General features: G+C 39.0%; 1 protein-coding gene across 1 annotated transcript in view; it reads left to right on the top strand.

Annotated features, from left to right (window-relative positions):
- RELN (reelin) overlaps positions 1 to 27322 on the top strand; it is a 538096-nt gene that overhangs the window by 206716 nt on the left and 304058 nt on the right. Inside the window, exon 4 of the mRNA XM_069587839.1 lies at positions 12954 to 13024. Within this exon, the coding sequence (XP_069443940.1) occupies positions 12954 to 13024 (71 nt within the window). The remainder of the gene's footprint in view (positions 1 to 12953; positions 13025 to 27322) is intronic.

Genomic DNA, 27322 nt, shown 5'->3' with positions numbered 1-27322 from the left:
GTTACATCATAAAAACATGTAGCAATAGTAAGGCAAATACATGAGCTTATTTACTTTTATTGTTCTGTTAACTGATTTCTGGAATAAATCTTGCTTATAGTAATGTTTATCTTGACCACCTGACCTGTCTCTTGAGAAACCTATATGCAGGTCAGGAAGCAACAGTTAGAACTAGACATGGAACAGCACACTGGTTCCAAATAGGAAAAGGAGTACGTCAAGACTGTATATTGTCACCCTGCTTATTTAACTTATATACAGAGTACATCATGAGAAACACTGGGCTGGAAGAAGCACAGGCTGGAATCAAGATTGCCAGGAGAAATATCAATAACCTCAGATATGCAGATGACACCACCCTTTATGGCAGAAAGGGAAGAGGAACTAAAGAGCCTCTTGATGAAAGTGAAAGAGGAGAGTGAAAAAGTTGGCTTAAAGCTCAACATTCAGAAAACGAAGATCATGGCATCAGGTTCCATCACTCCATGGGAAATAGATGGGGAAACAGTGGAAACAGTGTCAGACTTTATTTTTTTTGGCTCCAAAATCACTGCAGATGGTGATTGCAGCCATGAAATTAAAAGACGCTTACTCCTTGGAAGAAAAGTTATGACCAACCTAGATAGCATATTCAAAAGCAGAGATATTACTTTGCCTGCAAAGGTCTGTCTAGTCAAGGCTATGGTTTTTCCAGTGGTCATGTATGGATGTGAGAGTTGGACTGTAAAGAAAGCTGAGCACTGAAGAATTGATGCTTTTGAACTGTGGTGTTGGAGAAGACTCTTGAGAGTCCCTTGGACTGCAAAGAGATCGAACCAGTCCATTCTAAAGGAGATCAGCCCTGGGATTTCTTTGTAAGGACTGATGCTAAAGCTGAAACTCCAATACTTCAGCCACCTCATATGAAGAGCTAACTCATTGGAAAAGACTCTGATCCTGGGAGGGATTCGGTGCAGGAGGAGAAGGGGATGACAGAGGATGAGATGGCTGGATGGCATTACCGACTCGATGGACATGGGTTTGAGTGAACTCCGGGAGTTGGTGATGGACAGGGAGGCCTGGCATGCTGCAATTCATGGGGTTGCAAAGAGTCGGACATGACTGAGCAACTGAACTGACCATCTATTATCACCTAACCAGCTTCCTCAGTGTTTCTTATGCAATAGCACATAGATTACTTTTTAAAGCATCTAACATTGTATGGTAAGCGGTAATGCAGACCAACCATTCATGTGTTTCACAAACATTTACTGCATGGATATAATATGTCAAGTACAAAAAAGACAGACAAAAATTCCTGTGCCTAGGGTACATGTAGCCTATTATAGAAGACACAATTCAAACTAATTCAAAATATACTTGCTGAGAACTGATCATCTGTCACCTGAGCAGACCAAGAAATATGAGCGCCTACCCCACTCCAGTACTCTTGCCTGGAAAATCCCATGGATGGGGTCGCTAAGAGTCGGACATGACTAAGCGACTTCACTTCCACTTTTCACTTTCACTCATTGGAGAAGGAAACGGCAACCCACTCCAGTGCTCTTGCCTGGAGAATCCCAGGGACAGGGGAGCCTGGTGGGCTGCTGTCTGTGGGGTCGCACAGAGTCGGACAAGACTGAAGCGACTTAGCAGCAGCAGCAGCATAAAGCAGGCTGATATCTCAGCGCTTCAACAGATTCATAATCCTTAAGGGTTTCTGAATAATTATTTAGTAGAGGCAGAGAGAACATGATCTTTTTAATACGAAAAGTTGTACATCGTTTTTGTTGTTTATAATCAAGGTTGTATTACTTGTGGTTTTCTGAACCAGGCTAATTCTTGATAAAACTCAAGCTCTTTTAGAATCTAGACAATAAAAAGTTCTTCATTTTTGATATGGAGTACCCCTCCATTCAGTTTTAGAAACATAGCACGTGAGTTGGGAGCCTCTGAAGATGTTTGGGACCTTGGTGTAATCCTTTTTGCTAATCAGTTCAGTCAGCCTTCCCTTCCTTTAAAATTCTGTGATCAATCCTGAGAAATTTGGCAGCTGTGCTTCTTTAAATAGTTGATGAGAGCAATCCTTTTGCACGCTGACAAAACAAAACATAGTTTTACCTGCTTGGAGATTATCTTCCCTCCCTAAATCCATTTTACTGTTGATTTACAAAGTAAACAAAGGATAAAACTCCACTAGTGATAAATGTTTGCTTGCCTTTAGTATTATACATCCCTGACTGTCAGTGCTTTTTAACCAAAATTATGGTTCTTTATTTCAATGCAGTGTCACATAGCAGTATTATTGAAAATACTTTAAGTGAGAATCAGGGTTTCAGTTACATTTGGTTTAATGCATACAACACCATCAGTCAGTTCAGTCGCTCAGTCGTGTCCGACTCTGCAACCCCGTGAATCGCAGCACACCAGGCCTCCCTGTCCATCACCAATTCCCGGAGTTCACTGCCAGATGAACATAGGCCATCTGTGTTTTGCCAGATTCCCATATATGCAGGCAGTGATGGTCATGTCATCACCCACTTCTCTTCTGGGAAACTGGTGAATTTCTTTTGATGTGTATAGTAAGATGTTCCCAGATATCAGAAAGGTAAAGTTGTTGTGGAAAAGGTATCAAAAGAGAAAAGAAGTTAGGATTTTAGGCCTGATCTCATGTCAGACTATCTCAATTCAAACTCCTACCTTGTCAATTGGACTTTCATTACTGAAATCTCTTTTCATACACTAAAAGTATCAAAATTCTTTACAGAAATAAAACACAAATACATACTTAAAAAAAATTATGTATAAAAGCAAAGAGTGTAACATCTATATGGTAAATGTCCTTTGGAAGAATTGTTTGGCATGGGTTGAATCTGTTGATTGTACAGAAAATGGCTTTTTTTCTTGTAGTAAGCCCAAACTTTTTTCCTTTTCTTTTTTTGTCTTTCTCTTTCTTTTCTTTTCCCCTTCCTTCTTTCCTTTTCTCTTCCTATCTCCTTTTCTTTCCTTCTCTTTTTCTTTTTTTCCACCCAAAGACCTTCAAACTACATTTACAGTTGGAATTTACTCTTTGGAAAATTCCCATAACTGGTTCCATATGCAGAATGCTTCTGAACTTCTTTCAGTGATAAATGTTAGATGAGGAATATCATTCATGGAATTTTCTTTAGTTATGCCTTGCTCACTTTTTAATGGAAGTTAAACTCTATTATAAACAATGATCTTTCTTTTCAATGATTTCCTGTTAAATTTTCAGAAAAAACTATTTCATTCTTATATATCAGTGCTAGTGCTCCATTCCAGAAATCTGACTATAGGCCAACTATCTCTCTTCTTGAATAGACAAGGATATTTTGTTGCACTGAAAGGTCTTTAATCTATATTTCAATTAAGCATGTTGTTAAAATTTCAAAGACAGACAAAGCCTTTGATAAAATTTTTTCCAGGTTCAGAGATACGTGTATTCACAACATCTTATTGTATGCTGAGGCAATCAATTCCTTTTCAATCTGATTAACTGTCCATAATATTAACCTTTCAGTACAGATTACAGTGACTTAGCCTTGGTCCCTGGTGGCTCAGAGATTAAAGCGTCTGCCTCCAATGCAGGAGACCCAGGTTTGATCCCTGGGTCCGGAAGATCCCCTGGAGAAGGAAATGGTAACCCACTCCAGTATTCTTGCCTGGAGAATCCCATGGACGGAGAAGCCTGGTAGGCTACAGTCCATGGGGTTGCAAAGAGTCAGACACAACTGAGTGACTTCACTCACTCACTCGCTCAGTGTTAATTTATTGTTGGTTAAGGTTCTTCCCTGGTAGCTCAGACGGTAAAGCATCTGCCTACAATGCGGGAGATCTGGGTTTGATCCCTGGGTCAGGAAGATCCCCTGGAGAAGGAAATGGCAAGCCACTCCAGTATTCTTGCCTGGAAAATCCCATGGACCAAGGAGCCTGGTAGGCTACAGTATATGGAGTTGCAAAGAGTCGGACACAACTGAGCGACTTCACTTCTTCACTTCAAGGTCAGGCAGTCATGAATGAATGTGCTTCTTTCCATGTTGTTTCAATTTATAAGAATAACTGTGAAAAGAAAGGCCTGGGCTGCAAGTCATGTCACCTTAAATTACGAAGTCCTTAAGTCAGGGGCTTCCCTTGTGGCTCAGCTGGTAAAGAATCTGCCTGCAGAGATCTGGGTTCAATCCCTGGGTTTGGAAGATCCCCTGGAGAAGGGAAAGGCTGCCCACTCCAGTATTCTGGCCTGGAGAATTCCATGAACTGTATAGTCCATAGAGTCACAAAGAATCAGAAATGACTGGGTGACTTTCATTTCATTTTAGGTTAAGGCTAAGAAAAGAGGCTGTGTTATCCTTGGAGATGTCTAACACTACCCGGGAGGTCTAAGAAGGTTTTGTAAGGGAAAGAGATTTCTGGATAAATTTTAGAGGATGAAAAAAAGATTTTTGGCAAGAGTCTTCAGTGACAGGTGATAGGATGTGAAAAACTGGGGAAGGAGTGGCATGAAAGAAACCAGGCATTCTAGAACCTGTGAAGACTACTCTGTGGCTCAATTACAAGGTGCCATGGAAGGTGAAGCTAGACATACTAGGCAGGGACCAGATCCTAAAAAACCTTTTAGGTCATTCTAAGGAATCTGACAGACTCCTTTAAGTGATGGAGAGCCACAGAAGGATGTCAAGCAGTTTTAGAAAGAAAACTCACACAGTGTGAAAGCTGTGACTGCATGGGGATGAATCTGGAAAGAGATTCCAATCAAGAGAGTGCACATTGTCCTAGGTTGAAAAATGATTCTTTTTTAAATGATTCTTAGGTTAATCTGGGAGCAAATTGATTTGTGAAATAATGAAACAGTACACTTGGGTAGGTGTTATAGCAACTATACTAAAACTCCTTTTCAGTCCTGTTTTGGAAACTTGATGGCAATATTCAGAACAGAAGCAAATTGTGAGCTGAAAATTGTTTTGATTCACTCATATGTTCATCTGCCATTATGACAGATGCCTTGTGGGGAATTAATTTCTTTTTAATTAACTATTTCTACTATTCCAAAAGCTTGAAATCTATTTAGGTAGAGAGGCTATAAGTATCTTAAGAGTAAATGTTGTTATCTTTAAATAATAACTGTTGAGATTAACCCTGTCTTCATATAGAGAATCTGAAGCCTCAAGTAATTAAAGAAGTATGTATTCAGCTTATCAGTGGCAGCTCCCTGTGGTCACCCACTCATCTTTCTGATTCCAGGGACTGTGAGCTCCAGGTTCGTACATCACCACAACACACACTCACTGTTAAATGGCTTGGGCAGGCTACTAGACAGTTGCTCTCTGAATGCAGTTAAAATTAGAATATGGTGGTTTTTTAAAACTCATAACAGAGGCTGTTTCAAACTCTGAATATGGTATCCATAATGAACTTTCTTCATCTGATAGAATCTATGGAGCTTTTCAAATGATATATCGTTAACAATCCCTCTAATTTTAAAATTACTTATTTAACAGGGATTCTTGTTGGCAAACTTGCTGTAGAAACCTATGCATCTCCCAAGAAGATAAGTACTAATTAGAAGCTTATTCAAGAAATTTGGTCTGCTCCCCAGAACACTGAACAATGAGGATATTTTCTGAACTCTTCTGAAAAATTACTGCTAATTATCGAAAATTAAGTTGCAAGTAGTACCAACATAGTTATTAGCATCTCAACTTTGATAGACTTCCTCCCAAAAGAGAGCTATAAATTGCATAATATAATTCTGAAAATAAATGCCTGTCACCATATACCATAGCTATATATTGTTACCAGTTCAGTTCAGTCACTCATTTGTGTCCTACTCTTTGCTACCCCATGGACTGAAGCACGCCAGGCCTCCCTGTCCATCACCAACTACCGGAGTTTACTGAAATTCACATCCATTGAGCCAGTCATGCCATACAACCATCTCATCCTCTGTCGTCACCTTCTCTTCCCTCTTTCCCTTTTTTCCCAAGAAGCAAGCGTCTTTTAATCCCATGGCTGCAGTCAGCATCTGCAGTGATTTTGAAGCTCCCCAAAATAAGCTCACTGTTTCCATTGTTTCCCCATCTATTTGCCATGAAGTGATGGGAACAGATGCCATGAGAAACTAAGAGTTTTCTGAATGTTGAGTTTTAAGCCAACTTTTTCACTCTCTTCTTTCATTTTCATCAAGAGGTTCTCCAGTTCTTCTTCGCTTTCTGCCATAAGGGTGGTATCATCTGCATATCTGAGGATATTGATATTTCTCCCAGAAATCTTGATTCCAGTTTGGGCTTCATCCAGCCAAGCATTTCTCATGAGGTACTCTGCATATAAGTTAAATAAGCAGGGTGACAGTATACAGCCTTGACATACTCCTTTCCCTATTTGGAACCAGTCTGTTGTTCCATGTCCAATTCTAACTGTTGTGTCCTGACCTATATTCAGATTTATCAAGAGGCAGGTCAGGTGGTCTGGTATTCCCATCTCTTTCAGAATTTTCACAGTTTGTTGTGATCCAAATAGTCAAAGTCTTTGGCATAGTCAATAAAGCAGAAGTAGATGTTTTTCTGGAACTCTCTTGATTTTTTGGTGATCCAGCAGATGTTGGCAATTTGATCTCTGGTTCCTCTGCCTTTTCTAAATCCAGCTTGAACATCTGGAAGTTAACAGTTCACATACTGTTGAAGCCTGGCTTGGATAAGTTTGAGCATTACTTTAGTAGCATGTGGGATGAGTGCAATTGTGCAGTAGTTGAGCATTCTTTGTCATTGCCTTTCTTTGGGATTGGAATGAAAACTGACCTTTTCCAGTCCTGTGACCACTACTGAGCTTTCCAAATTTGCTGGCATATTGAGTGCAGCACATTCACAGCATCGTCTTTTAGGATTTGAAATAGCACAACTGGAATTCCATCACCTCCACTAGCTTTGTTCACAGTGATGCTTTCTAAGGCCCACTTGATTTTGCATTCCAGGATGTCTGGCCTTAGGTGAGTGATCACACCATTGTGATTATCTGGGTTGTGAAGATCTTTTTTGTATAGTTCTGTGTATTCTTGCCACCTCTTTGTAATATCTTCTGCTTCTGTTAGGTTCATACCATTTCTGTCCTTTATGGAGTCCATCTTTGCAAGAAATGTTCCCTTGGTATCTCTAATTTTCTTGAGATCTCTAGTCTTTCCCATTCTATTGTTTTCCTGTATCTTTGCATTGATCACTGAGGAAGGCTTTCTTATCTCTCCTTACTATTCTTTGGAACTCTGGATTCAAATGGGTATATCTTTCCTTTTCTCCTTTGCCTTTCACTTCTCTTCTTTTCACAGCTATTTGTAAAGCCTCTGCAGACAACCATTCTGCCTTTTTGTATTTTCTTTCTTGGGTATGGTCTTGATCCCTATCTCCTGTACAATGTCACAAACCTCTGTCCATAGTTCTTCAGGCATGCCATTAGATCTAATCCCTTGAATCTACTTGTCACTTCCACTTTATAATTGTAAGGGATTTGATTTAGATCATACTTGAATGGTCTAGTGGTTTTCCCTACTTTCTTCAATTTAAGTCTGAATTTGGTAATAAGGAAGTTCATGATCTGAGCCACAGTCTTGTTTTTGCTGACTGTATAGAACTTCACCATGTTTGGCTGCAAAGAATATAATCAATCTGATTTTGGTATTGTCCATTTGTATGTCTGTTTTGGTGATATCCATTTGTAAAGTCTTCTCTTGTGTTGTTGGTGTTTGCTATGACCACTGTGTTCTCTTGGCAAAACTCTATTAGCCTTTGCCCTGCTACATTCTGTACTCCAAGGCCAAATTTGCCTGTTACCCCAGGTATTTCCTGACTTCCTACTTTTGCATTCCAGTCCCCTATAATGAAAAGGACATCTCTTTTGGGTGTTAGTTCTAGAAGGTCTTGTAGAAAGACAAATATATCATGGGTTAAAAATTGAAAGACATAACCTCTAGGGTCTTTTAACTCTCAATTACTGTGATTTTAGCAATTTTGGAATATATAAATATATGTTTATATTTAGATGTATTTATGTTTATACATTTATATTTTGACTATATATGTATATATTTAAATATATTTTATATAAATATATATTTCCATAAAATATTTGAAGTAAGTACTGTGCTTCTTCAGTAAACCACCATGAATTACTTCATTAACACTGAATGTGTTCAAAGTAGGCTTGCCCTTACTGAGGAAAATCACAGCCTGGGGCCTTCCATGTGTAAAAGTAATGGAACTTGGGTTCTTGGTGGTTACCTAGGCTTCTGCTTTTTCTTCCCCCTAAGATAAGGTGCTAAGTAGTAGACCCTTAAAGTCACCTAACCAGGCACCTATTGTAGGATGTGTATTTTAAAAATGTGATCTGAGGGATTTAAAGATTTGTATAGGAAGTGATGTACATGATGATTATTTGTCAATGCATATGTTTGTGTCCTTGTATCGTAGGACTTGGACAGTGGTGTAAATAAGCTTGGCATCCAGCATGTTTCTATTTGGTAGGAAATAAGAGAGATGCAAGGGATCCGGGGGCTGATGGAGGAAATGGGGCAGAGCTCAAAGGGAACTGTAGTGATCTGAATAGAAGCCAAAGGACTCAACCCTATGAGAGAAGTGATCAAGAGAAATTGACTGAAAAGTTGGAATAGAGAGCACAGTCTCTAGGAGGCATGGATTTAAAGATTAGGCCCAGAAAGCAGGGTCTCCTCCAAAAAAAAAAAAAAAAAAGATGGAAAACTACCATCAAGTCTTTGAATCAGATCAATGACAATTTAATGTAATACTTATAAAGTGAGATACATTATTTTCTTGGGCTCAAAAATCACTGCAGATGGTGACTGAAGCCATGAAATTAAAAAATCCTTGCTCCTTGGAAGAAAAGCTAATGATAAACCTAGTCAGTCAGTTCAGTTCCTCAGTCATGTCTGACTCTTTGAGACCCTATGGACCGCAGCACCTCAGGCTTCCCTGTCTATCACCAACTCCTGGAGCTTGCTCAAAGTCATGTCCATCAAGTCAGTGATGCCATCCAACAACCTTATCCTCTGTCATCCCCTTCTCCTCCTGCCTTCAATCTTTCCCAGCATCAGGGTCTTTTCCAGTGAGTAGTTCTTGGCATCAGGTAGCCAAAGTATTGGAACTTCAGTTTCAGCATCAGTCCTTCCAATGAATATTCAGGATTGGTTTCCTTTAGGATGGACCAGTTTGATCTCCTTGCAGTCCAAGGGACTCTCAAGAGTCTTCTCCAACACCACAGTTCAAAAGCATCGATTCTTCAGTGCTCGGCTTTTTGTATGGTCCAATTCTCACATCCATCCATGACTACTGGAAAAACCATAGCTTTGACTAGATGGACTTTTGTTGAAAAAAGTAATGTCTCTGCATTTTAATATGCTGTCTAGGTTTGTCATAGCTTTTCTTCCAAGGAGTAAGCATCTTTTAACTTCATGGCTGCAGTCACCATCTACAGTGTTTTAAAAGCAGAGATACTACTTTGCCGACCAGGTCTGTATAGTATAGTCACAGCTATGGTTGTTCCAATAGTCATGTATGGATATGAGAGCTGGACCATAAAGAAAGCTGAGTGCCAAAGAATTGATGCTTTTGAACTGTGGTGTTGGAGAAGACTCTTGAAAGTCCCTTGGACAGCAAGGAGATCCAACCAGTCCATCCTAAAGGAAATCGGTCCTGAATATTCATTGAAAGGACTGATACTAAAGCTGAAGTTACAATATTTTGGTTACATGATACAAAGAACTTACTCACTGGAAAAGACCCTGATGCTGGGAAAGATTGAAGGCAGGAGAAGGGAACAACAGAGGATGAGATGCTTGGATGGCATCACCGACTTGATGGACATGAGTTTGAGCAAGCTCCGGAAGTCAGTGAAGGACAGGGAAGCCTGGTGTGCTGCGTCCACAGGGTCACAAAGAATTGGACAAAACTGAATGACTGAACAACATAAAATAAGATCTTGACATTCAGACTGCCTGAGTTTGACTACTGACCTAGTACCAGTTACAAGATATTAAGCAGCTGAAACAATAGTTTTGTGTCCAAGGAAAATGAGGGTAATAGTACCTACCTATTAGCGTTGTTGTTGATATTAATTGACTTAATTTACATACAGCCCTTACAACAGATATAGAGCCCTTACATATATATATATGCATGATATATGTATATGTTTGCCTTATACTTACCTATATCAGTCACATTATTATTGTTACTACTTTTATTTCTCCCAAGCAGAGGACTTCTGATAATGACATTGAGCACATAGTGTGCTCATCAATCCAGTTTGAAACTGCTGAACCCTTTCTTCAAACAGAATTAAATACTTAGAACATATGTTAGAACCAGATGCTCTAGATGAATTAATGGTGCCTGAAGCATTTCCTGCTGCCCATCCCTTGGGCTCCCTTGGAGACCCCTGGGCACACTATAGAGCACATTTTGAAAACTACTGATGCAGTGAGAAGAATCCAAGGCTTGGAATCAAGACCTGAAATCAGGTTCTATCTGCCATTATCAGGCTATGTGACCTTCAGCAGGTGCGCCCTGGGCGTCTGTTTCTTGTAAAGAGTCAGAATAGTTCAATGGTTTTCAAACTTTTCTACTTCAAATCCCCAAGTATTCCAGGGAAGAATACCAGGAACTTTTGGAGACTGGGCCCTAGGGAGCATGCTAGCTGAAAAGAAGGAACCCAACAACTTCAAAAGCTGGAGCTCCCCTGTTCATATATAGGCGTTCTGTAATATTTGTTTGAAAAATGAGTACCACTGCTAAAGAAATTTTGACTAGATGATAAAAATTTATTCAGTTTTAATTGTTCTATAGTTCTTAGAAATTCATTCATTGAACCCCAGTAGCAAAATTAAGAGCATGAATGAAATTCTAAATCTGAGGAAACTGAGTAGTGGAGGAAGTGGCCTGGACTATTTACAGGGCTCTGTGCAGTGACCAGTGTATATACCAGTACCTCTGATTTCCAGCGAAAAGGCAGAACCTCTGTGACATGAATTTTATTTGAATACTTTGGCTCCTTCATGTTCAGAGCCATACACTGGCACAATGATAACTAAGTGTGTGGACCAATGAGAAATATTACCATAAGAATATTATATACTTATAATCCAAAGACACCTAAAATGAATGATTATTTAAATACTGTACGTTGCAGGACTTTTCTTGGTGGTTAGTGATTTCAGAAAATATATCCCTTCTGTAGTCACTGTCAAATTAAAAATCTACATTTATAATTGCTGTTTTGCTGTCGGAAGTATATGTGAACTTGGAAGCACTTGACTTGATTGAGATTTGTTTAGGTAAATTAAATTTCCATTTCTCTCTGGAAATAAAGCTTGTAATTAATTTGTGGGTCTGTGGGTCTTGTTTATGGCTTGGATTGGTCCTTAATTTAGTCCATCTCACTTTCAGCTTGTTAAAAGCAACGAAAACCATTTAAATACATGTGACTATATAGGGATAGTGGTAGTATCTGTTTATCTGTGGTTTCAATAATGATTAATATGCAGTAGCAAGGGCTGATTACCCTTGTAAACATCATATAGAATGGGAGTTGAAGGCTGCCCAGTGATTTTTCTCTCCAGTAATCTCTCTCTCCCACTATTCAAAACTCCCACTACTGTGTCATTGTTTGTGTGTGTTAAAGTATAGTATTTTCAGTGTCACAGCTGAAATATGTTAGTTGGAGCAGTATCACCCATTAACACTTCAGCATGGCTTAGTTGATCAGATTACTTCCAGAGACTTGGGTCCTGGGGGACTGACACTAGCAATAGTAACAGTCCAATGCGTTATAGAAATCAGTAAGGTCTGCAGCATGGAGGAAGAACATGCATCCACCTGGAGACCAGAATGGGGATGTTGGGAACCATGAGTCCTAATGGGCTGGACAAAGGGCAAGATGTCCATTGAGGGATGCACATATGGAGGGGAGACGCAGAGGCCAAACACTGCCTTTTGTGACCTAGTCCAGTGCCTTGAATGTAATCCATCTTCAGTAAATGAGGGCTGGATCAAATTGTTTTTGTCCTAGCCTGGTTTTGGCTAGAACTAAAGTTGAGATTTGGTGTTAATACATTTTAGTTATTAAATAGATTTTGTATAGATTATTTTCTGAAATCAACTTTCTTATGAAGAGGCATAATTTCCTGTTTTAAATTTGTTTAGATAATACATTATGTACCAAAAGAAAAAATCTTTTTTAAGAAAAAACACTTCAAATATAAAGCATAAATAATTCTTCCTCTAATAAGACAGTTCCTATTATAGCTATTGAATAACAAATCTGCTACAAGGATGTTATTTTTTTCATGAATCCATGTGCACAGCTCTGATTAGAGGAGGTAAAAGATGCACATCTTCTTCAAATGGTAAATTAGACCCAGTGGGGGAAAAGGTGTATTTTATTATGACAGACTTTATATTATGAAAGCTCAGAATAGGCCTCTTTAAAAACAAAACACAACCTTAAAAATGTATTTCTTGGTCTCAAATCTCTGTGTTATAGTAACCATTGATATCAGAAAAAAGTACATTACGGGCATCTTCCTCCAGTGCTAATATCATTATTGTACTACAAAACATTTAATATCAAGGTCTCCTGAAGAATGATTTTAATAAACATCCTTTCTGTGCTTTTTTCCCTACCCAAGATTTGCTCACACCTGCAATTTTCAGAATAAACCCACAAATGTTAGAGTATCTTTACAAAGTAAAACCAACCAGAAGATAATTCTCAACGCAGGTGCTTTGGTTTAAGCCTTGACTCTATTATTCATTTTCATCTCTGTTTAGATGCACTCATTTTAAAAAAGATCATGTCCATGTAACATTTTAAAATAAGGTTTTAAAAAGTTTAAAAATACATTGTTATCACCAAACTTATTACAAGATTTGTGTTAACCGTTTCCTATTCATTTCCAGGGCTACAGCAACACACAGGGGCCAGATTATCTTCAAAGATGCTTTAGCCCAGCAGTTGTGTGAACAAGGAGGTAAGAATCATCTTTGACTACTTCATGTTGGTTGTGTCAAAATTATTCATGGTACTGAGTAAGCATTTCATGACTATTACTTGATCATATGCTCTGAAAATGGAGTTATTGACCCCTTAATATATCTAATAATTATCTTGTTGCTACTTACAAATAAAGATCTGTAGGCTTCTGAAGATACTAACTGTGAGCACAATAAACCAACAGGAAATTTATCTTCTTATAGTTTTTTTTTCTTAATGAATTATATTTAGTTGTCTTAGAAATATGAATCTTAGTAATTTTAGAATTTTACAGAAACATACCTGCTTAATTTACTACTTAAATTTCTTAGTAACTTTGTCAAAAATGTTTATTGCTTTTAATATTTGGTTATGTTATATATGAGCATTGTATAGCATCCATATACTTGTTTCAACCATGTGCAGTATTAATTTCAGATGCAGCATCATTTTAGGTACAGTAGGTATATGTTCAGTAGTCACATTAAGCTTTGTGACTGCCTCATACACATCCAGACTCTCACAAAAGTCTTATACCAAAGACTTATAGATGCACATATGTAAATGTATGCATGTGCACGCAATGGAAAGGTAAATACCAAGGTCTGTGCCCCCACACAAGTTTATTCCCACTGCCTCTTGAGCTTCTACCCAACTTTGCTTGTGTCTTCATTGTTGTATTTACTACTTAACATAGAACTTTCTTCTGAAAAGTGATGGATATCATCCTTGAGAGACTGAGCTTCTCAAGTATAGGAACCATGCCTTAGTGCTCTTTGCTGCCCTAGAAACTGGCACAGTGCTTAGCATATGAGCCTTTCCAAAAATGTTGATAGGTTGAATACAAGTTTTTCCTCGGCCATACATATGTTCCTTGATTTAAGCATCCTGACAATTAATATATTTGAAGCCAGTCTTTGTATATATCATCCCAGTTTCACCATCATCATGGACATATTGTCAATTTTTGTTTACAGAGTGATATTTGAGGAAACTTGTTAACTTAATTGCAATAGTGAATTTGAAGGAAATTTCTACTAATTATCTCTCTGCTGAAGAGACTCTAATGGGTTTAAGAGAGAAATGAGGAAAATTATGTGGGTTTTTGAAAGGCTTAAGATAGTGCTATTTATTATTTGTAGCAATATGTATATCACCAATATAGCTTTATCTAAGTAATGTGATACTTGATAACTATTACTATAAAACTTCTGATTGTTTATATAATAACTCAAATTAGAAAACCCCACTCTGATTCTAGCTGCAGATATGTTATCAGTGTTCTTTGTTTGAACAGATTTGTATTCTGTGACTTTTGAGAATGAAAAAGTGTGATAGCCTTTGTAGTAGGCTGAAGAAATCTATCACACTGTAAATCTTTTTTCAGACTATAAAAGTGTTCACTTTACTAAAAATATAGAACACCATATATATTCTATGTATCTTCTCCTGACTATGCAGTTTTCTGTCCAGAAAATTGCATAGAGTCAGAAGATATGTCTAATTTTATTAACATTTATCATTGCCTAAAAACTGATTTATTTTAAGCCTTGGATTTTTGAGCCTCTTCTGTTGTACATAAATTGTTGGGATTGGATTCATTTGAAATGAAAAGAAAAAAAAAAAAAAACACAAGAAAAATCAATGGGAAAAAATTCTCAACCAGTGAGGAAGAAAGTGCCTTACATAGTAGTGTTATGCCTGACCATAATTTACATGATGGTAGATGGGTATATTATTAAAAAATGCCTTTCAGCCCAGGACCAGAGGAAAACATTGAGCTTTTCAACAGCACCTAATCAACTGAAACCATATCAATCCATCCAAGATAAGGTGGAAAGAATACTGACAAGAATGATGGCTTCCTGCTGTCAGGAATAATAAGGGAAATAATTGGTGCTATAAAGCATATATTTATTTTGGCCCTATCTACTTCTGATTAAAACATTAATTATATCCTCAAATAAAATAACATAAATTTAACATGTAATAATTTCCTATTCATTGGTGGGAAATAGCCAAGTGTTAAAGAGGGTAAAATGACAGTCTGTCTATACCACAGGACAGTATCTTTCAATCCCAACATACTTGGTAGTTTTTTAAATTTCAATTAAATTAAGGGATTTAAACAAAGCAAATTTTGCTTTGTGGAGCTTGAGTATAGATATTATTACAAGATGATTACTGGATAAGCATATTAACTATTTTTTATTGAAGTAGAGTTGATTTACCACTGATTTACTATGTTGTGTTAATTTCTGCTATAGAGCAAAGTTGCACATATATATATGGTTTTTCTTATATTCTTTCCCACTATGGTTTGTCCCAGGATATTGAATATATTTTCCTGTGCTGTACAGAAGGACTGTATTGTTTAGCCATCCTATATATAATAGTTTGCACCTGGTGACTCAGGCAGTAAAGAATCTGCCTACAATGTGGAAGACTCAGGTTCAGTCCCTGGGCTGGGAAGATCCTCTGGAGAAGGGCATGGCAGGCCATCTTGTCTGGAATTCTTGCCTGGAGAATTCCATGGACAGAGGAGCCTGGTGGGCTGTAGTCCATGAAGTCTCAAAGAGTTGCACACGACTGAGCGACTAACACTTTCGCTTTCACAAACATGTTTTTTTATAAAGTGAAAGACTCAGAAAACATACTGACAGTGTGTTAGAAGATTCCCCCTCTCTCCTGCTTCCCATTAGATCAGGGCCTAGCCCCTCTTTGGGGAATTGTGTACTAGCCTCCTCCCTACTTTCCCTGCTCCCACTTTTTCTGTTCTCTGTACAGAGCTGCTAATATGGAAATAGGATTCTATCATTACTCTGCTTCAAACCCTTCAATATCTCAATTGGAGGCAATAATTTATCATCAGAGGAAAATCCCTTGCTGCTGTATAAGAAAAATTCTGACAACCTGGCCTCAGTTTTCCTCCTCAGCTTCATTTGTTGTTATCCTTTCATTTCTCTTTATTTTTTTTATTTAAAATTTGTCAGTATTTTATTTAATTTATTTTTTTAATTTTTATTTTTACTTTATTTTACTTTACAATACTGTATTGGTTTTGCCATACATTGACATGAATCCACCACCGGTGTACATGAGTTCCCAAACATGAACCCCCCTCCCACCTCCCACCCCATATCATCTCTCTGGATCATCCCCGTGCACCAGCCCCAAGCATCCTGTATCCTGGATGAGAGAATGGCATTGAAACATGTATAATATCATTTCTCTTTAAAATTCCTGAAATGCCTGTCTCTCAATCACTCATGTTATTGACACTCTATACTCCTTGTTTTCTTTGTCTGAACGACCCTTTTCCATCTTCTTATCTTTATCTAGCTCAGGGTTTCAGATCCTGCTTAGGTATTACCTTCTCCTGGAAAAAAAAAAATCTTAAATTCCTTTTATGCTCCTCCTCGAGCTGGTCTTGGCAACTGTTATGCATGGTGACATAACTCTCAAAGCCCAGGAATAATACAAATGGAAAACCTGCCAGCATTACTGTGTGCCATAATGCACACCAGGCACACTACAAACATGGACTTGTTTATTACTGCAACCCTGTAAAGAAGAAACTGTTATTATCTGCACTTGAATGATGAGGAAACAAAGGTACAGTGAGAATAACTTGGTTAAGATCTCACAGTTAGAAACTGATCGAGCTGACATTAGAGTCCAGGCAGTTTGGCCAATAGTTCATGATATTAGCCCTCACGTTACATTGCCTTTCAAAGAAGTCTCTTACTTAAGCATGCATTCATTCATTTGATAAGTGATATTTAATACTGTAATAAGAACATTAACACACATGCCTTGTCTGTTGTTAGCTATAAGCTCGTTGAGGGTAGGAACTGGGCTCTTTATTACTGAATCTCTAAAAAGTGAAAGTGAAAGTTGCTCAGTCGTGTCCGACTCTTTGCGACCCCATGGACTGTACAGTCCATGGAATTCTCCAGGACAGAATACTAGAGTGGGTAGCCTTTCCCTTCTCCAGGGGATCTTCCCAGGAACCATGTCTCCTGCATTGCAGGTGGATTCTTTTCCAGCTGAGCCACAAAGGAAGCCTACTGAATCTCTAAAGCCTTCCACAATGTCCATTAGATAGTGTGCACCCAATAAATGTTATTGAATGAATGAATAGTTGAAGTAATATGAAATTGGACTTCAACGTATTAGCTCTGAGAAGTTGCTTTCCTTCCGACAGGGCTCTCCAGCAGCCTGCTGAGTAGAGAGGCAGCTGGAGAGCCACCAGCATATGGATGCTGAGGAGGTAATGTACTCATCCCAAGAGTTCCCCAGAGAAGGGAGGAAGAGGCTAGTGTGGAATGTTAGGGATTGCAGGGGCAGGAGAAAGAAAGAATTCTGGAGAAGGAACAAGCTTCAGAAGTGGAGGTACTAGGGAAAACATTTCAACATGGGAGAGACATTCAAAAGGGACAGAGGCTTCCAAAAGAATGGCGAGGAGAACAAGAAAGAAGCTTTAGAAATTTTCAATCAACAGGTCATTGGCAATTTAATGTGAGGATGGTTTCAAGAGTGGCCAGACCACACGAGGCAGCCTGGTTGCTTGGAAAGCTCTTGCCGAAGCTTTATAGTCTGACAGTCAAGGGAAGACAAACTGTTGTGAGTTGAGAAGTAAATGTGAAACATTTTTAAATTTGAGGCTTTGACAAGGGAAACTATTGATTGTTCTTGCTCCCTAATGCTGCAGCAGGGGCCCTGATAAAGACTTGCCTGAAATAAATAAATAAAAATAAAGTTGAGGCTTTGAAAAAATCTAGTATTAAAGGAAAGGAGAGAAAGGCCACTGAAGTGGAAAACAGGTTCAAGGGAAAGATGGATTCTCTCTTGTCTCTGTCTCTATTTCTCTCTCTGTCTCTCTCTCTCTTCCAGACAGTATTTATAGACTTTTACTGCCTTGTAAGACTTTCACTGCCTTGTAGAGAGAGACCATCAGGAGCACACCTAGAGTTGAACAGTTTGATTTAGTACTCATTCCAGAATAGGAGAAGGCAGATATGCAGATGACACCACCCAAATGGCAGATAGCAAAGAGGAATTAAAGAGCCTCTTCATGAAGGTGAAAGAGGAGAGTGAAAAAGCTGTCTTAAAACTCAACATTCAGAAAACTAAGATCATGGCATCCAGTCTCATCACTTCATGGCAAATAGTTGGGGGGAAAATGGAAGCACTGACAGACTTTATTTTCTTGGTCTCCAAAATCACTGTGGACAGTGACTGCAGCCATGAAATTAAAAGATGCTTGCTCCTTAGGGAAAAAACTATGAAAAACTAGACAGCATATTAAAAAGCAGAGATATTACTTCACCAACAAAAGTCTGAATAGTCAAAGCTATGGTTTTTTTCCCAGTAGTCATGTATGGATGTGAGAGTTGGACCATAAAGAAAGCTGAGCACTAAAGAATTGATACTTTCAAACTGTGATGTTGGAGAAGACTCTCGAGAGTCCCTTGGACTGCAAGGAGATCCAACCAGTCCATCCTAAAGGAAATCGGTCCTGAATATTCATTGGAAGGACTGATGCTGAAGCTGAAGCTTCAATACTTTGGCCGCCTGATGTGAAGAGCTGACTCATCGGAAAAGACCCTGATGCTGGGAAATACTGAAGGCAGGAGGAGAAGGGGACAACAGAGGATGAGATGGTTGGATGGCATCACTGACTCAATAGGCATGAGTTTGAGCAAGCTCCAAGAGATAGTGAAGGAGAGGGAAGCCTAGTGTGCTGCAGTCCATGGGGTTGCAAAGAGTCAGACACTCAGACATGAATGAGCAATGAAACAACAGCAACAGCATGACTGGAAAATTATGAAAACAATCATTATGATTATTTGGGCCTATATTTTATGATTTTGGTTGAAGTTTAAAGAGAAGGAGCTTTGCTCTGAATTGGATATTATCAGCAAGTAGGTGTATTCTCTGGATGAGGATCTCAATAAATCTTTTCCAAAGGGAAAGCAGAGCAGAGTCAGGCTAAGACTGTAATTGATAAAGAAGCAACAGTCACTTCTACTAGCCAGGAAAGAGGGATACACGGTGTATTGTGAGTTGGACAGTGTTCTGGTTGTGCTCACATTCAGGTGTGATTACAGAGTGGCCCTGTGGGTCTTGACCCACCATGATTACAGTGGCTTTGTCTGAAGCTGATGTTCTGTGAGATTGTTTCTGTTTGCCAGAAGAGCACCACGGCCCAACCGTGAGTGCCAGGCCAGCTTCTGGATGTCAAGGGCTGCTTTTCCTTTCTTGAGACCTGGGGGAGAATGATGCTAATAGATGGTCGTTGTCTTTTGGATTTAGGCTTTATGAGGATTTTTGAATCAGAAAAGTAGGTCTAGGTCCAGGTTTTGTGTTACCAAACTCTAGAATCTCTGGCACAAAACACAAGCTCAGTAAATGAAAAGGGAAGGCATCTAGCTGGAACAAAATTGTATCCGGGGTCAGCCAATAGGTAATAAAAAGACTAACTAGATAAGTGTGGTGAGATTACAGATTTTTTTTTTTTTCCTTCAAAGTTATCTGCATTTTCTATTTTTTATAGTGAGTTTCAGTATTATTCAAGTTGTACTATTTTAAGTTTATCACTAAAGTAACAAATATAAAGTTATACTTATGAAGGAGGGGGACAACTGCTGAGGCAGGTGGAAAAAATCACTTCTAGGAACTGAAGGAAACTTCTGAATTACAACTCCCATGTCTGTTCCTCTGTGAGGTCTTTCCTGGCTCCCATAATGTGATTGGTCCATGTTGTCATGATTATTTGTTTAAATACTCAAGTCTGTCCCCTCACTCTTACTTGAAGCTTCCTAAATCCAGCAACCATGACTTAATTTTTTTTTAATATCTAACAATGCTTGGCATAAAGAAGATACTCTCTAAATGGTTGCTGACCTTATACTTTATACATTTGAAAAATCTGTCTCTCCTGAAAAAAAATCTTTAACTCTGAACTTTTGCTATAAAACACCATGAAGCAGTGTGGCTATTACCAAAGCAATGTTCCTTATACTGACCTTGGGTTGAAATTATGAATCGTTGCACTAAGAAATCTGAAAACTGTTCACAGATTTTCATCTAAAAACTAATGAGTCCTCTGAATGCTCTTGGACATAAACCATGTTTGGGGATTTTATGTCTTTACCTTGAATCCCAGGGTCCTAAGTAATTATAAGCACCTATCCAGTTGAATTCTGCTGACAGTTGTAGGGCAGATGAGGAAGCAGAGTTTTCTCATTTCCAGTCTGGACTGGGGGTAGGCCGGTGCCAGGTTGTATACCCCCAATTGTTTTGGAAAGTGGAAGATGCTTAGGTTCATTCACCAGCAGTAGAAAATGAAGCAGGGATTCATTTAACATACAGTACTCAACAAGGATTATAGAATGCATACTATGTACCAGACTAAGCTAGATCTTGGGATACAATAGTGAACAGAGTAAAGATCCCTGCTTTACTGAAGCCTACATTGTAGTGGAGAGGATAGACGGTTAGCATGAGATATAATAAATGCGCCATTCATGGATCACGGACTTGCTGTCTAATCACCTCAGCCGCTGCCGTCTCATCCTCCTGCTGTCTTCAGTTTTTTTCCCAGATCAGTGTCTTTTCCAATGAGTCCGCTTTTAGCATCAGGTGGCCAAAGTATAGGAGCTTCAGCTTCAGCATCAATCCTTCTGTAAATATTCAGTGTTGATGTCCTTTAGGATTGACTGGTTTGGTCTCCTTGCAATACAAAGGACTCTCAAGAGTTTTCTCCAACACCACAATTAGAAAGTATCAGTCTGTCAGTGTTCAGTGCAAACTCCAAGATATAGTGAAGAACAGAGGAGCCTGGCATGCTGCAGTCCACCAAAAGTTGGATGTGACTTAGTGACTGAACAACAACAATATATTAAACGAGTAAATGTGACACCATGTTAGAAAGTAGAGAGTACTACAGGGAAAAATAAGAAGACCTAAAAATAGGGCAGGGTAAGAAAAGAGAGTTGGGTGGAGGGGAGAAAGGCAGGCTTCAATTTTAAATAGGGTGGCAGATAAGTCAGGCAGGCCTCACTAAGGAGATAACATTATAGCAAAGACCAAGAAGGTATCTGTGGGATTGTCCACAAATGTCATTAGGTGATTTTAAAGACAGATATGGTAGCGTTATGTTAACTACAATTCTCAGTCTCATCTCAGTTTCAGTTGCTCAGGCATGTCCGACTCTTTGTGACCCCGATGGACTGCAGCACACTGGCTTCACTGTCCATTACCACCTCCCAGAGCTTGCACAAATTTATATCCATTGAGTCAGTGATGCCATCCAAACATTCATCCTCTGTCGTCCCCTTCTCCTCCTGCCTTCAATCTTTCCCAGCATCAGGGTCTTTTCAAATAAGTCAGTTCTTGGCATCAGGTGGCCAAAGTATTAGAACTTCAATTTCAGCATCAGTCCTTCCAATGAATATTCAGGACTGATTTCCTTCAGGATTGACTGGTTTGAACTCCTTTCAGTCCAAGGGACTCTCTATAGTCTTCTCCAACACCACAGTTCAAAAGCACCAATTCTTTGGCGCTCAGCTTTCTTTATGGTCCAACTCTCACATCCATACATGACCATTGGAAAAACCAAAGCCTTGACTAGACGGACCTTTGTTGGCAAAGTAATGTCTCTGCTTTTTAATATGCTGTCTTGGTTGGTCATAGCTTTTCTCCCAAGGAACAAGCGTCTTTTAATTCCATGGCTGCAGTCACCATCTGCAATGATTTTGGAGCCCAAGAAAATAAAGTCTGTCACTATTTCTGCTGTTTCTTAATCTATTTGCCATGAAGTGTTGGGACCAGATGCCATGATCTTAGTTTTCTGAATGTTGAGTTTTAAGCCAGCTTTTTCTTTCATAGATATTTACTTTTCACTTGCTTCATCAAGTTAAATTCATGACTTGACTTTAAATCTAAGTAAAATTGCATTTTAAAGACATCTACCCAGTTGCCTGTCTTAGTAACTTAAAAACATATGCAAAGATTTATCTTGTTTTACTCTGGAAAGAGTAAAACTTTTATATGTCGTAATGAAGTGTATAAAACTTTGCGAGGTCAGATATTAACCAAAATATAATTATATGGCTGAGAGTTGAATTTTTCAAGTATTTCAAAATGGAAAAAAAAATGGATTCCATAGCAAAATCAACACAGAAATAGCTATATAATAGTATTTGTCTGCATTACTGCAAATTCAGTCACTTTCATGAACAAATCTTTTCAGTATATAAAGTTGCTTGAGTCACAGTTAGGCAACTAACAGTTGACAATGAAAAATCATACAGCAAAGATTCCAACATACGTTTGTATTATCTCGGTGCTCAGCTTTCTTTATTGTCCAACTCACATCCATACATGACTACTGGCAAAACCATAGCTTTGACCTCATGGACCTTTGTTGGCAAAGGAATGTCTCTGCTTTTTAATATGCTTTCTAGTTTGGTCATAGCTTTTCTTCCAAGGAGCAAGCATCTTTTAATTTCATGGCTGCAGTCACCATCTGCAGTGATTCTGGAGCCCAGAAAATAAAATCTGTCACTGTTTATTTTCTTTTCTAAAGTCTGTCACTATTTATTTTCACTGTGAACTACTGTTAGAGGTGATCAAAGCAAAACATTTAGGCAGTTTCAGAATTGACTGAAAACCTGAATGGAAATAGTAGAAATCAATATTTTGCAGAAATTACAATCAAACAGTCTACAAAGAGCTGCTCCAGACCTAATCCATATCCCTCAGAATCATGCAGAAAGAATCTGCTGAAAATGTTAATGAATGTCTTATATGCAGACTGGGATTGAGGAATGATATTTGAATTTACACTTTTGATCCTGGATCTCTAGTTTCCTTATGTGTAGATTAGCAATGAAGCCAGGGAAGTTAACTTGACAAACTGTATACCGCTTATATTGGCATGTGTTGTGTTGTGTGCCATGTTATGTGGCTTCAGCTGTGTCTGACTCTGTGACCCTATGTATTGTAGCCTACCAGGCTCCTCTGTCCATGCGATTCTCCAGGCAAGAATACTGGAGTGGGTTGTCATGCCCTCCTCCAGGGGGTCTTTCTGACCCAGGGATTGAACTCGAGTCTCTTGTGGCTCCTGCGTTGGCGGGCTGGTTCTTTACCACTGGAGCTACATGAGAGCCCATAAGTGGCAGGATTAGAATCCAGATCTCTGGCTGGCCTCAAGGTTGGTTCTGTTTTACCAAATAGATTCTTAAATTAAAAAAATCCAACATTAAAAACTCTTGGGAGCCACTACTTCAAAAAACAAGATCACTACTGTTGCCTTAATTCCCTGAACACCTAGAAGAGAACACACACTTTTGAGCCCTTGTGAGACAAAAGTGGCAAGTGTGAAGCTGATATGAGTATATCAGCATGGTCACTGCTGATCCAGCCGTGAACACAGATCATGGTGGAGGTGGGGGCAGGGAGATTACAGCGTGTGTGTATATTCATTGGCCTGTGTACTTCTTGGCATAGACTCTTCAAACGTACACATAGATTATTTAGCAAGGCCAGATGGCAGACTTAACAGCCTCCAGTAATTGTGCCTTGTAGTGCCCCCAAAGGGTGCATGCCATTTATAAACCATGTTGGAATTCTCTGTTGTTGGGTTGATGGAAGTGGATATAACCAAAGGCAAATGTTTTATGTTAGGAGGAACGGGGTCAAGCTTACAGTTGGAGCAGTAAACCTTGGCTACCTTCTGCCAGGCACAGCAGTTTTTCTGCTGTTCATCACCCACAGAGCAGTGAGGGGTAGAAAGTGTGCCTGCGTTCTCTGAGGGCCGTTGAATCATGGTGGTGGGCAGTGTATTTATTTCATTCAGACCTGAACTCAGGAATTCTTTAATCCTTTTTAGTAAGAATTGGCTAAAGTTTATTTAAACTGTGAAATGGAGAAGATTAAAAAGTTCAGTAAGTAAGTCTATAAAGTGAATGAGCTCATTCTTTTAACCTCTCAGTGTGAGGTGATGGATATGTTCCATAGTTTGATTGTGGTAATTATTTTAAGATAAATATGTATATACATCAAAGCATCAAGTTGTGTTTCTTAATATATACAATTTTCATTTATCAATTATATCTCAGTAAAGCTGAGGAAAAAAGAATACCTTTTATACCCAAATATTATATGAATTGTAGGTCAGAGCTACTGAAATTTTCCATTGGCTATTCTTGAGTGCTTAGTAACTTGTATTACTAAATGCCTTTCCAGTATCTTGAAATGCAACTTTTTAAAATTAATTCAGACAAAACAAGTAAAAATTGACTAATAGTCAGAATTGAGTTTCACCATATCCATGGGGTCGCTAAGAGTCAGACGTGACTGAGCGACTTCACTTTCACTTTTCACTTTCATGCATTGGAGAAGGAAATGGCAACCCACTCCAGTGTTCTTGCCTGGAGAATCCCAGGGATGGGGCAGCCTGGTGGGCTGCTGTCTATGGGGTTGCACAGAGTCGGCCACTACTGAAGCGACTTAGCAGGAGCAGCATATCCATTTAGATTGATAAGTGAAAAGTAATGAATGATGTATTTTACCTGAATGTGCCCAGTGATAAAACTTCTGCTAGCTAAAGACATCTGTTTTCCCCATGGCTATTTGGTAGTTTACATTTCAGTTTAGCAGTTCCAACTGCTATTCCTGAGATTCTGCATTTTGTAATTTACAAACAAAGAGAACTGAATTAGGACACTCTGGTAAAATCATACAGAATTCCCCAGTCTTTCTTCAAGGTCTTACAAACTACCCAATAGTTGAAAGAACTGATATCCTCCTAGGACGGTGGCTGGCAAAATGTGTCCATAAGTGATCCTGACAACAGACAAGATTAAGGGAATGATGAAGAGAGAACTCACTGGGGCCACAGTAAAATTCCTTGCTACTGGCTCTAGGTGGGTCTGACTCCTTTTTTAATTTCCTGAAGAATGGTGTTTTGGACTGATGCTGTTTATGCTAAGATGATTGAACATAGATTTAAACAACCTTCTTTTCAGTTCTCAGGGCTATATACATTCCCTCTTTGACAGCTTTATCTAGTCCAAAGTCAAAATATCAAGATTTATGCCTGAGAAGAATTTGACATTGAGTTCTTTTGGATGCCTACAGAAATACACTTTCTATTCAAGCTGCTATATAATCTGCTAGAGTCCCCCATATTTTGAAGGAAAAAACCTAGGATTGGATCTATATAATCACTTGGGAGAGAGCAAAGCTGTTGTAAACACACATAAATTACAATTTTATTTTAGCTCTTGTGAAATATTATTTCATGTAACCTATTAATCCAACCTTATTTTTACACTTGAAGATTCGGTTGTTTAATGTAACCATCAATACAGATTTTCATAATCTTATTTGTATGCATTGGAATTCATTAATATTAATTCACACATATTATACTGTGTCCCCTATGGGCATATGTGGAATATCATACCAGACGCATGGGAATTGAGTGGCAATATAAGGGAGTTTCACATCCTGTTCATAAATAGCCTTTAATATAGATATTATTAGTCCAAATATAGAAGAGGAAGACCAAAACACATTTACAGAAAAAAACATAAGCTCAGTGGAATGGCATTCCCCCCTTCTCCTCTGAGACCTGAGTCAACAGTTTTGCCTTCTCTTTCCCATATTGTCAGCCTTTTCCTCTTCACCATCCCTTCCTCCTCAGTGCTTAAATAGGCCAAAGCCACTGCTGTTCTGAGCAGAAATTCTCTGTCTAAATGCGAATACTTCTCTGACCATCATTCTTTCTCACACTCTAGCTTCTTGAAAGAGTAGTGTGTATTCTCAGGCTTTCCTACTAACCATGCCACCTGACCTCTCCTGCCAACGCTCTATGGAAACAGTCATCCTCTAGGTCATCCATAACCCAGTAGGTGCCAACCAATCCAGAGGACTCTGATCTTCACCCTACCTGACTTCCTTGCTGTTTCTCAGTTTCCTTAATGAGTTCTCAAACTTCCCATTGATATATTCTGGAATTGGGAGTGCTCTATCTAGTGACTTCTTTTAGACATTTTTTATATTGTCCCTGGTAATCTCACTCACACCTGTGATTTTCATCTCCTGAGCTCTGTGCATTTGCTTGGTGCTTACTCAGAGAGGCTGTAACACAAAGTGGTTGAGAGAACAGAGTTTGGTACTATGTACCCCTTGGTTCCAATTTCTTATTTGGTACTTTCTATCTGTGTAATCTTTCAAAGCCTCAAGTCCCTAACTGTAAAATAGAGAAAATAATAGTACCTACATTTTTGGTCATCCCATACCGTTCCCAAGATCCTGGCACAATATTCTGTGTCCAGAAGAAACATAGTAAAGTTGTGAGAATTAAATGCAGTAAACATGTGCATAGCACACTGGCAAGCATGTAAATACTCTATAAATGTTAGCTATTGTTATTGTTCACCGTTCAGAAAACTAAGATCATGGCATCCAGTCCCATCACTTCATGGCAAATAGATGGGGAAACAGTGGAAATGGTGACTGACTTTATTTTTTCCGGGCTCCAAAATCACTGCAGATGGTGACTGCAGCCATTAAATTAAAAGACACTTACTCCTTGGAAGGAAAGTTATAACCAACCTCTCTGCATATTTAAAAGCAGAGACATTACTTTGTCAACAAAGGTCCGTCTAGTCAAAGCTATGGTTTTTCCAGTAGTCATGTATAGATGTGAGAGTTGGACTGTGAAGAAAGCTGAGCACCGAAGAATTGATGCTTTTGAACTGTGGTGTTGGAGAAGACTCTTGAGAGTCCCTTGGACTGCAAGGAGATCCACCCAATCCATCCTAAAGGAGATCAGTCCTGGGTGTTCATTGGAAGGACTGATGCTAAAGCTTCAAGTCCAATACTTCAACCACCTGATGCAAAGAGCTGACTCATTTGAAAAAAACCCTGATGCTGGAAAAGATTGAGGGCAGGAGGAGAAGGGGATAACAGAGGGTGAGATGGTTGGATGACATCACCAACTCAACGGTGGGTTTGGGTGGACTCCGGGAGTTGGTGATGGACAGGGAGGCCTGGAGTGTTGCGGTTCATGGGGTCACAAAGAGTCAGACATGACTGAGTGACTGAACTGACTGATTGTTATTGTTGAGCTTTCCAGGAGGCGCTAGCAGTAAAGAACCTGCCTGCAAGTGCAGGAGGCTTAAGAGACATGGGTTTGATCCCTTAGTGGGAAGATCCCTTGGAAGAGGGCATGGTGACTCACTCTAGTATTCTTGCCTGGAGGAGCCTGGTGGACTAC

Source organism: Ovis canadensis, chromosome 4 (assembly GCF_042477335.2).
Source record: "Ovis canadensis isolate MfBH-ARS-UI-01 breed Bighorn chromosome 4, ARS-UI_OviCan_v2, whole genome shotgun sequence".
Taxonomy (NCBI): domain Eukaryota; kingdom Metazoa; phylum Chordata; class Mammalia; order Artiodactyla; family Bovidae; genus Ovis; species Ovis canadensis.
Note: the sequence above shows the minus strand (reverse complement) of the source record. Positions and strands in the feature narration are given on the sequence as shown.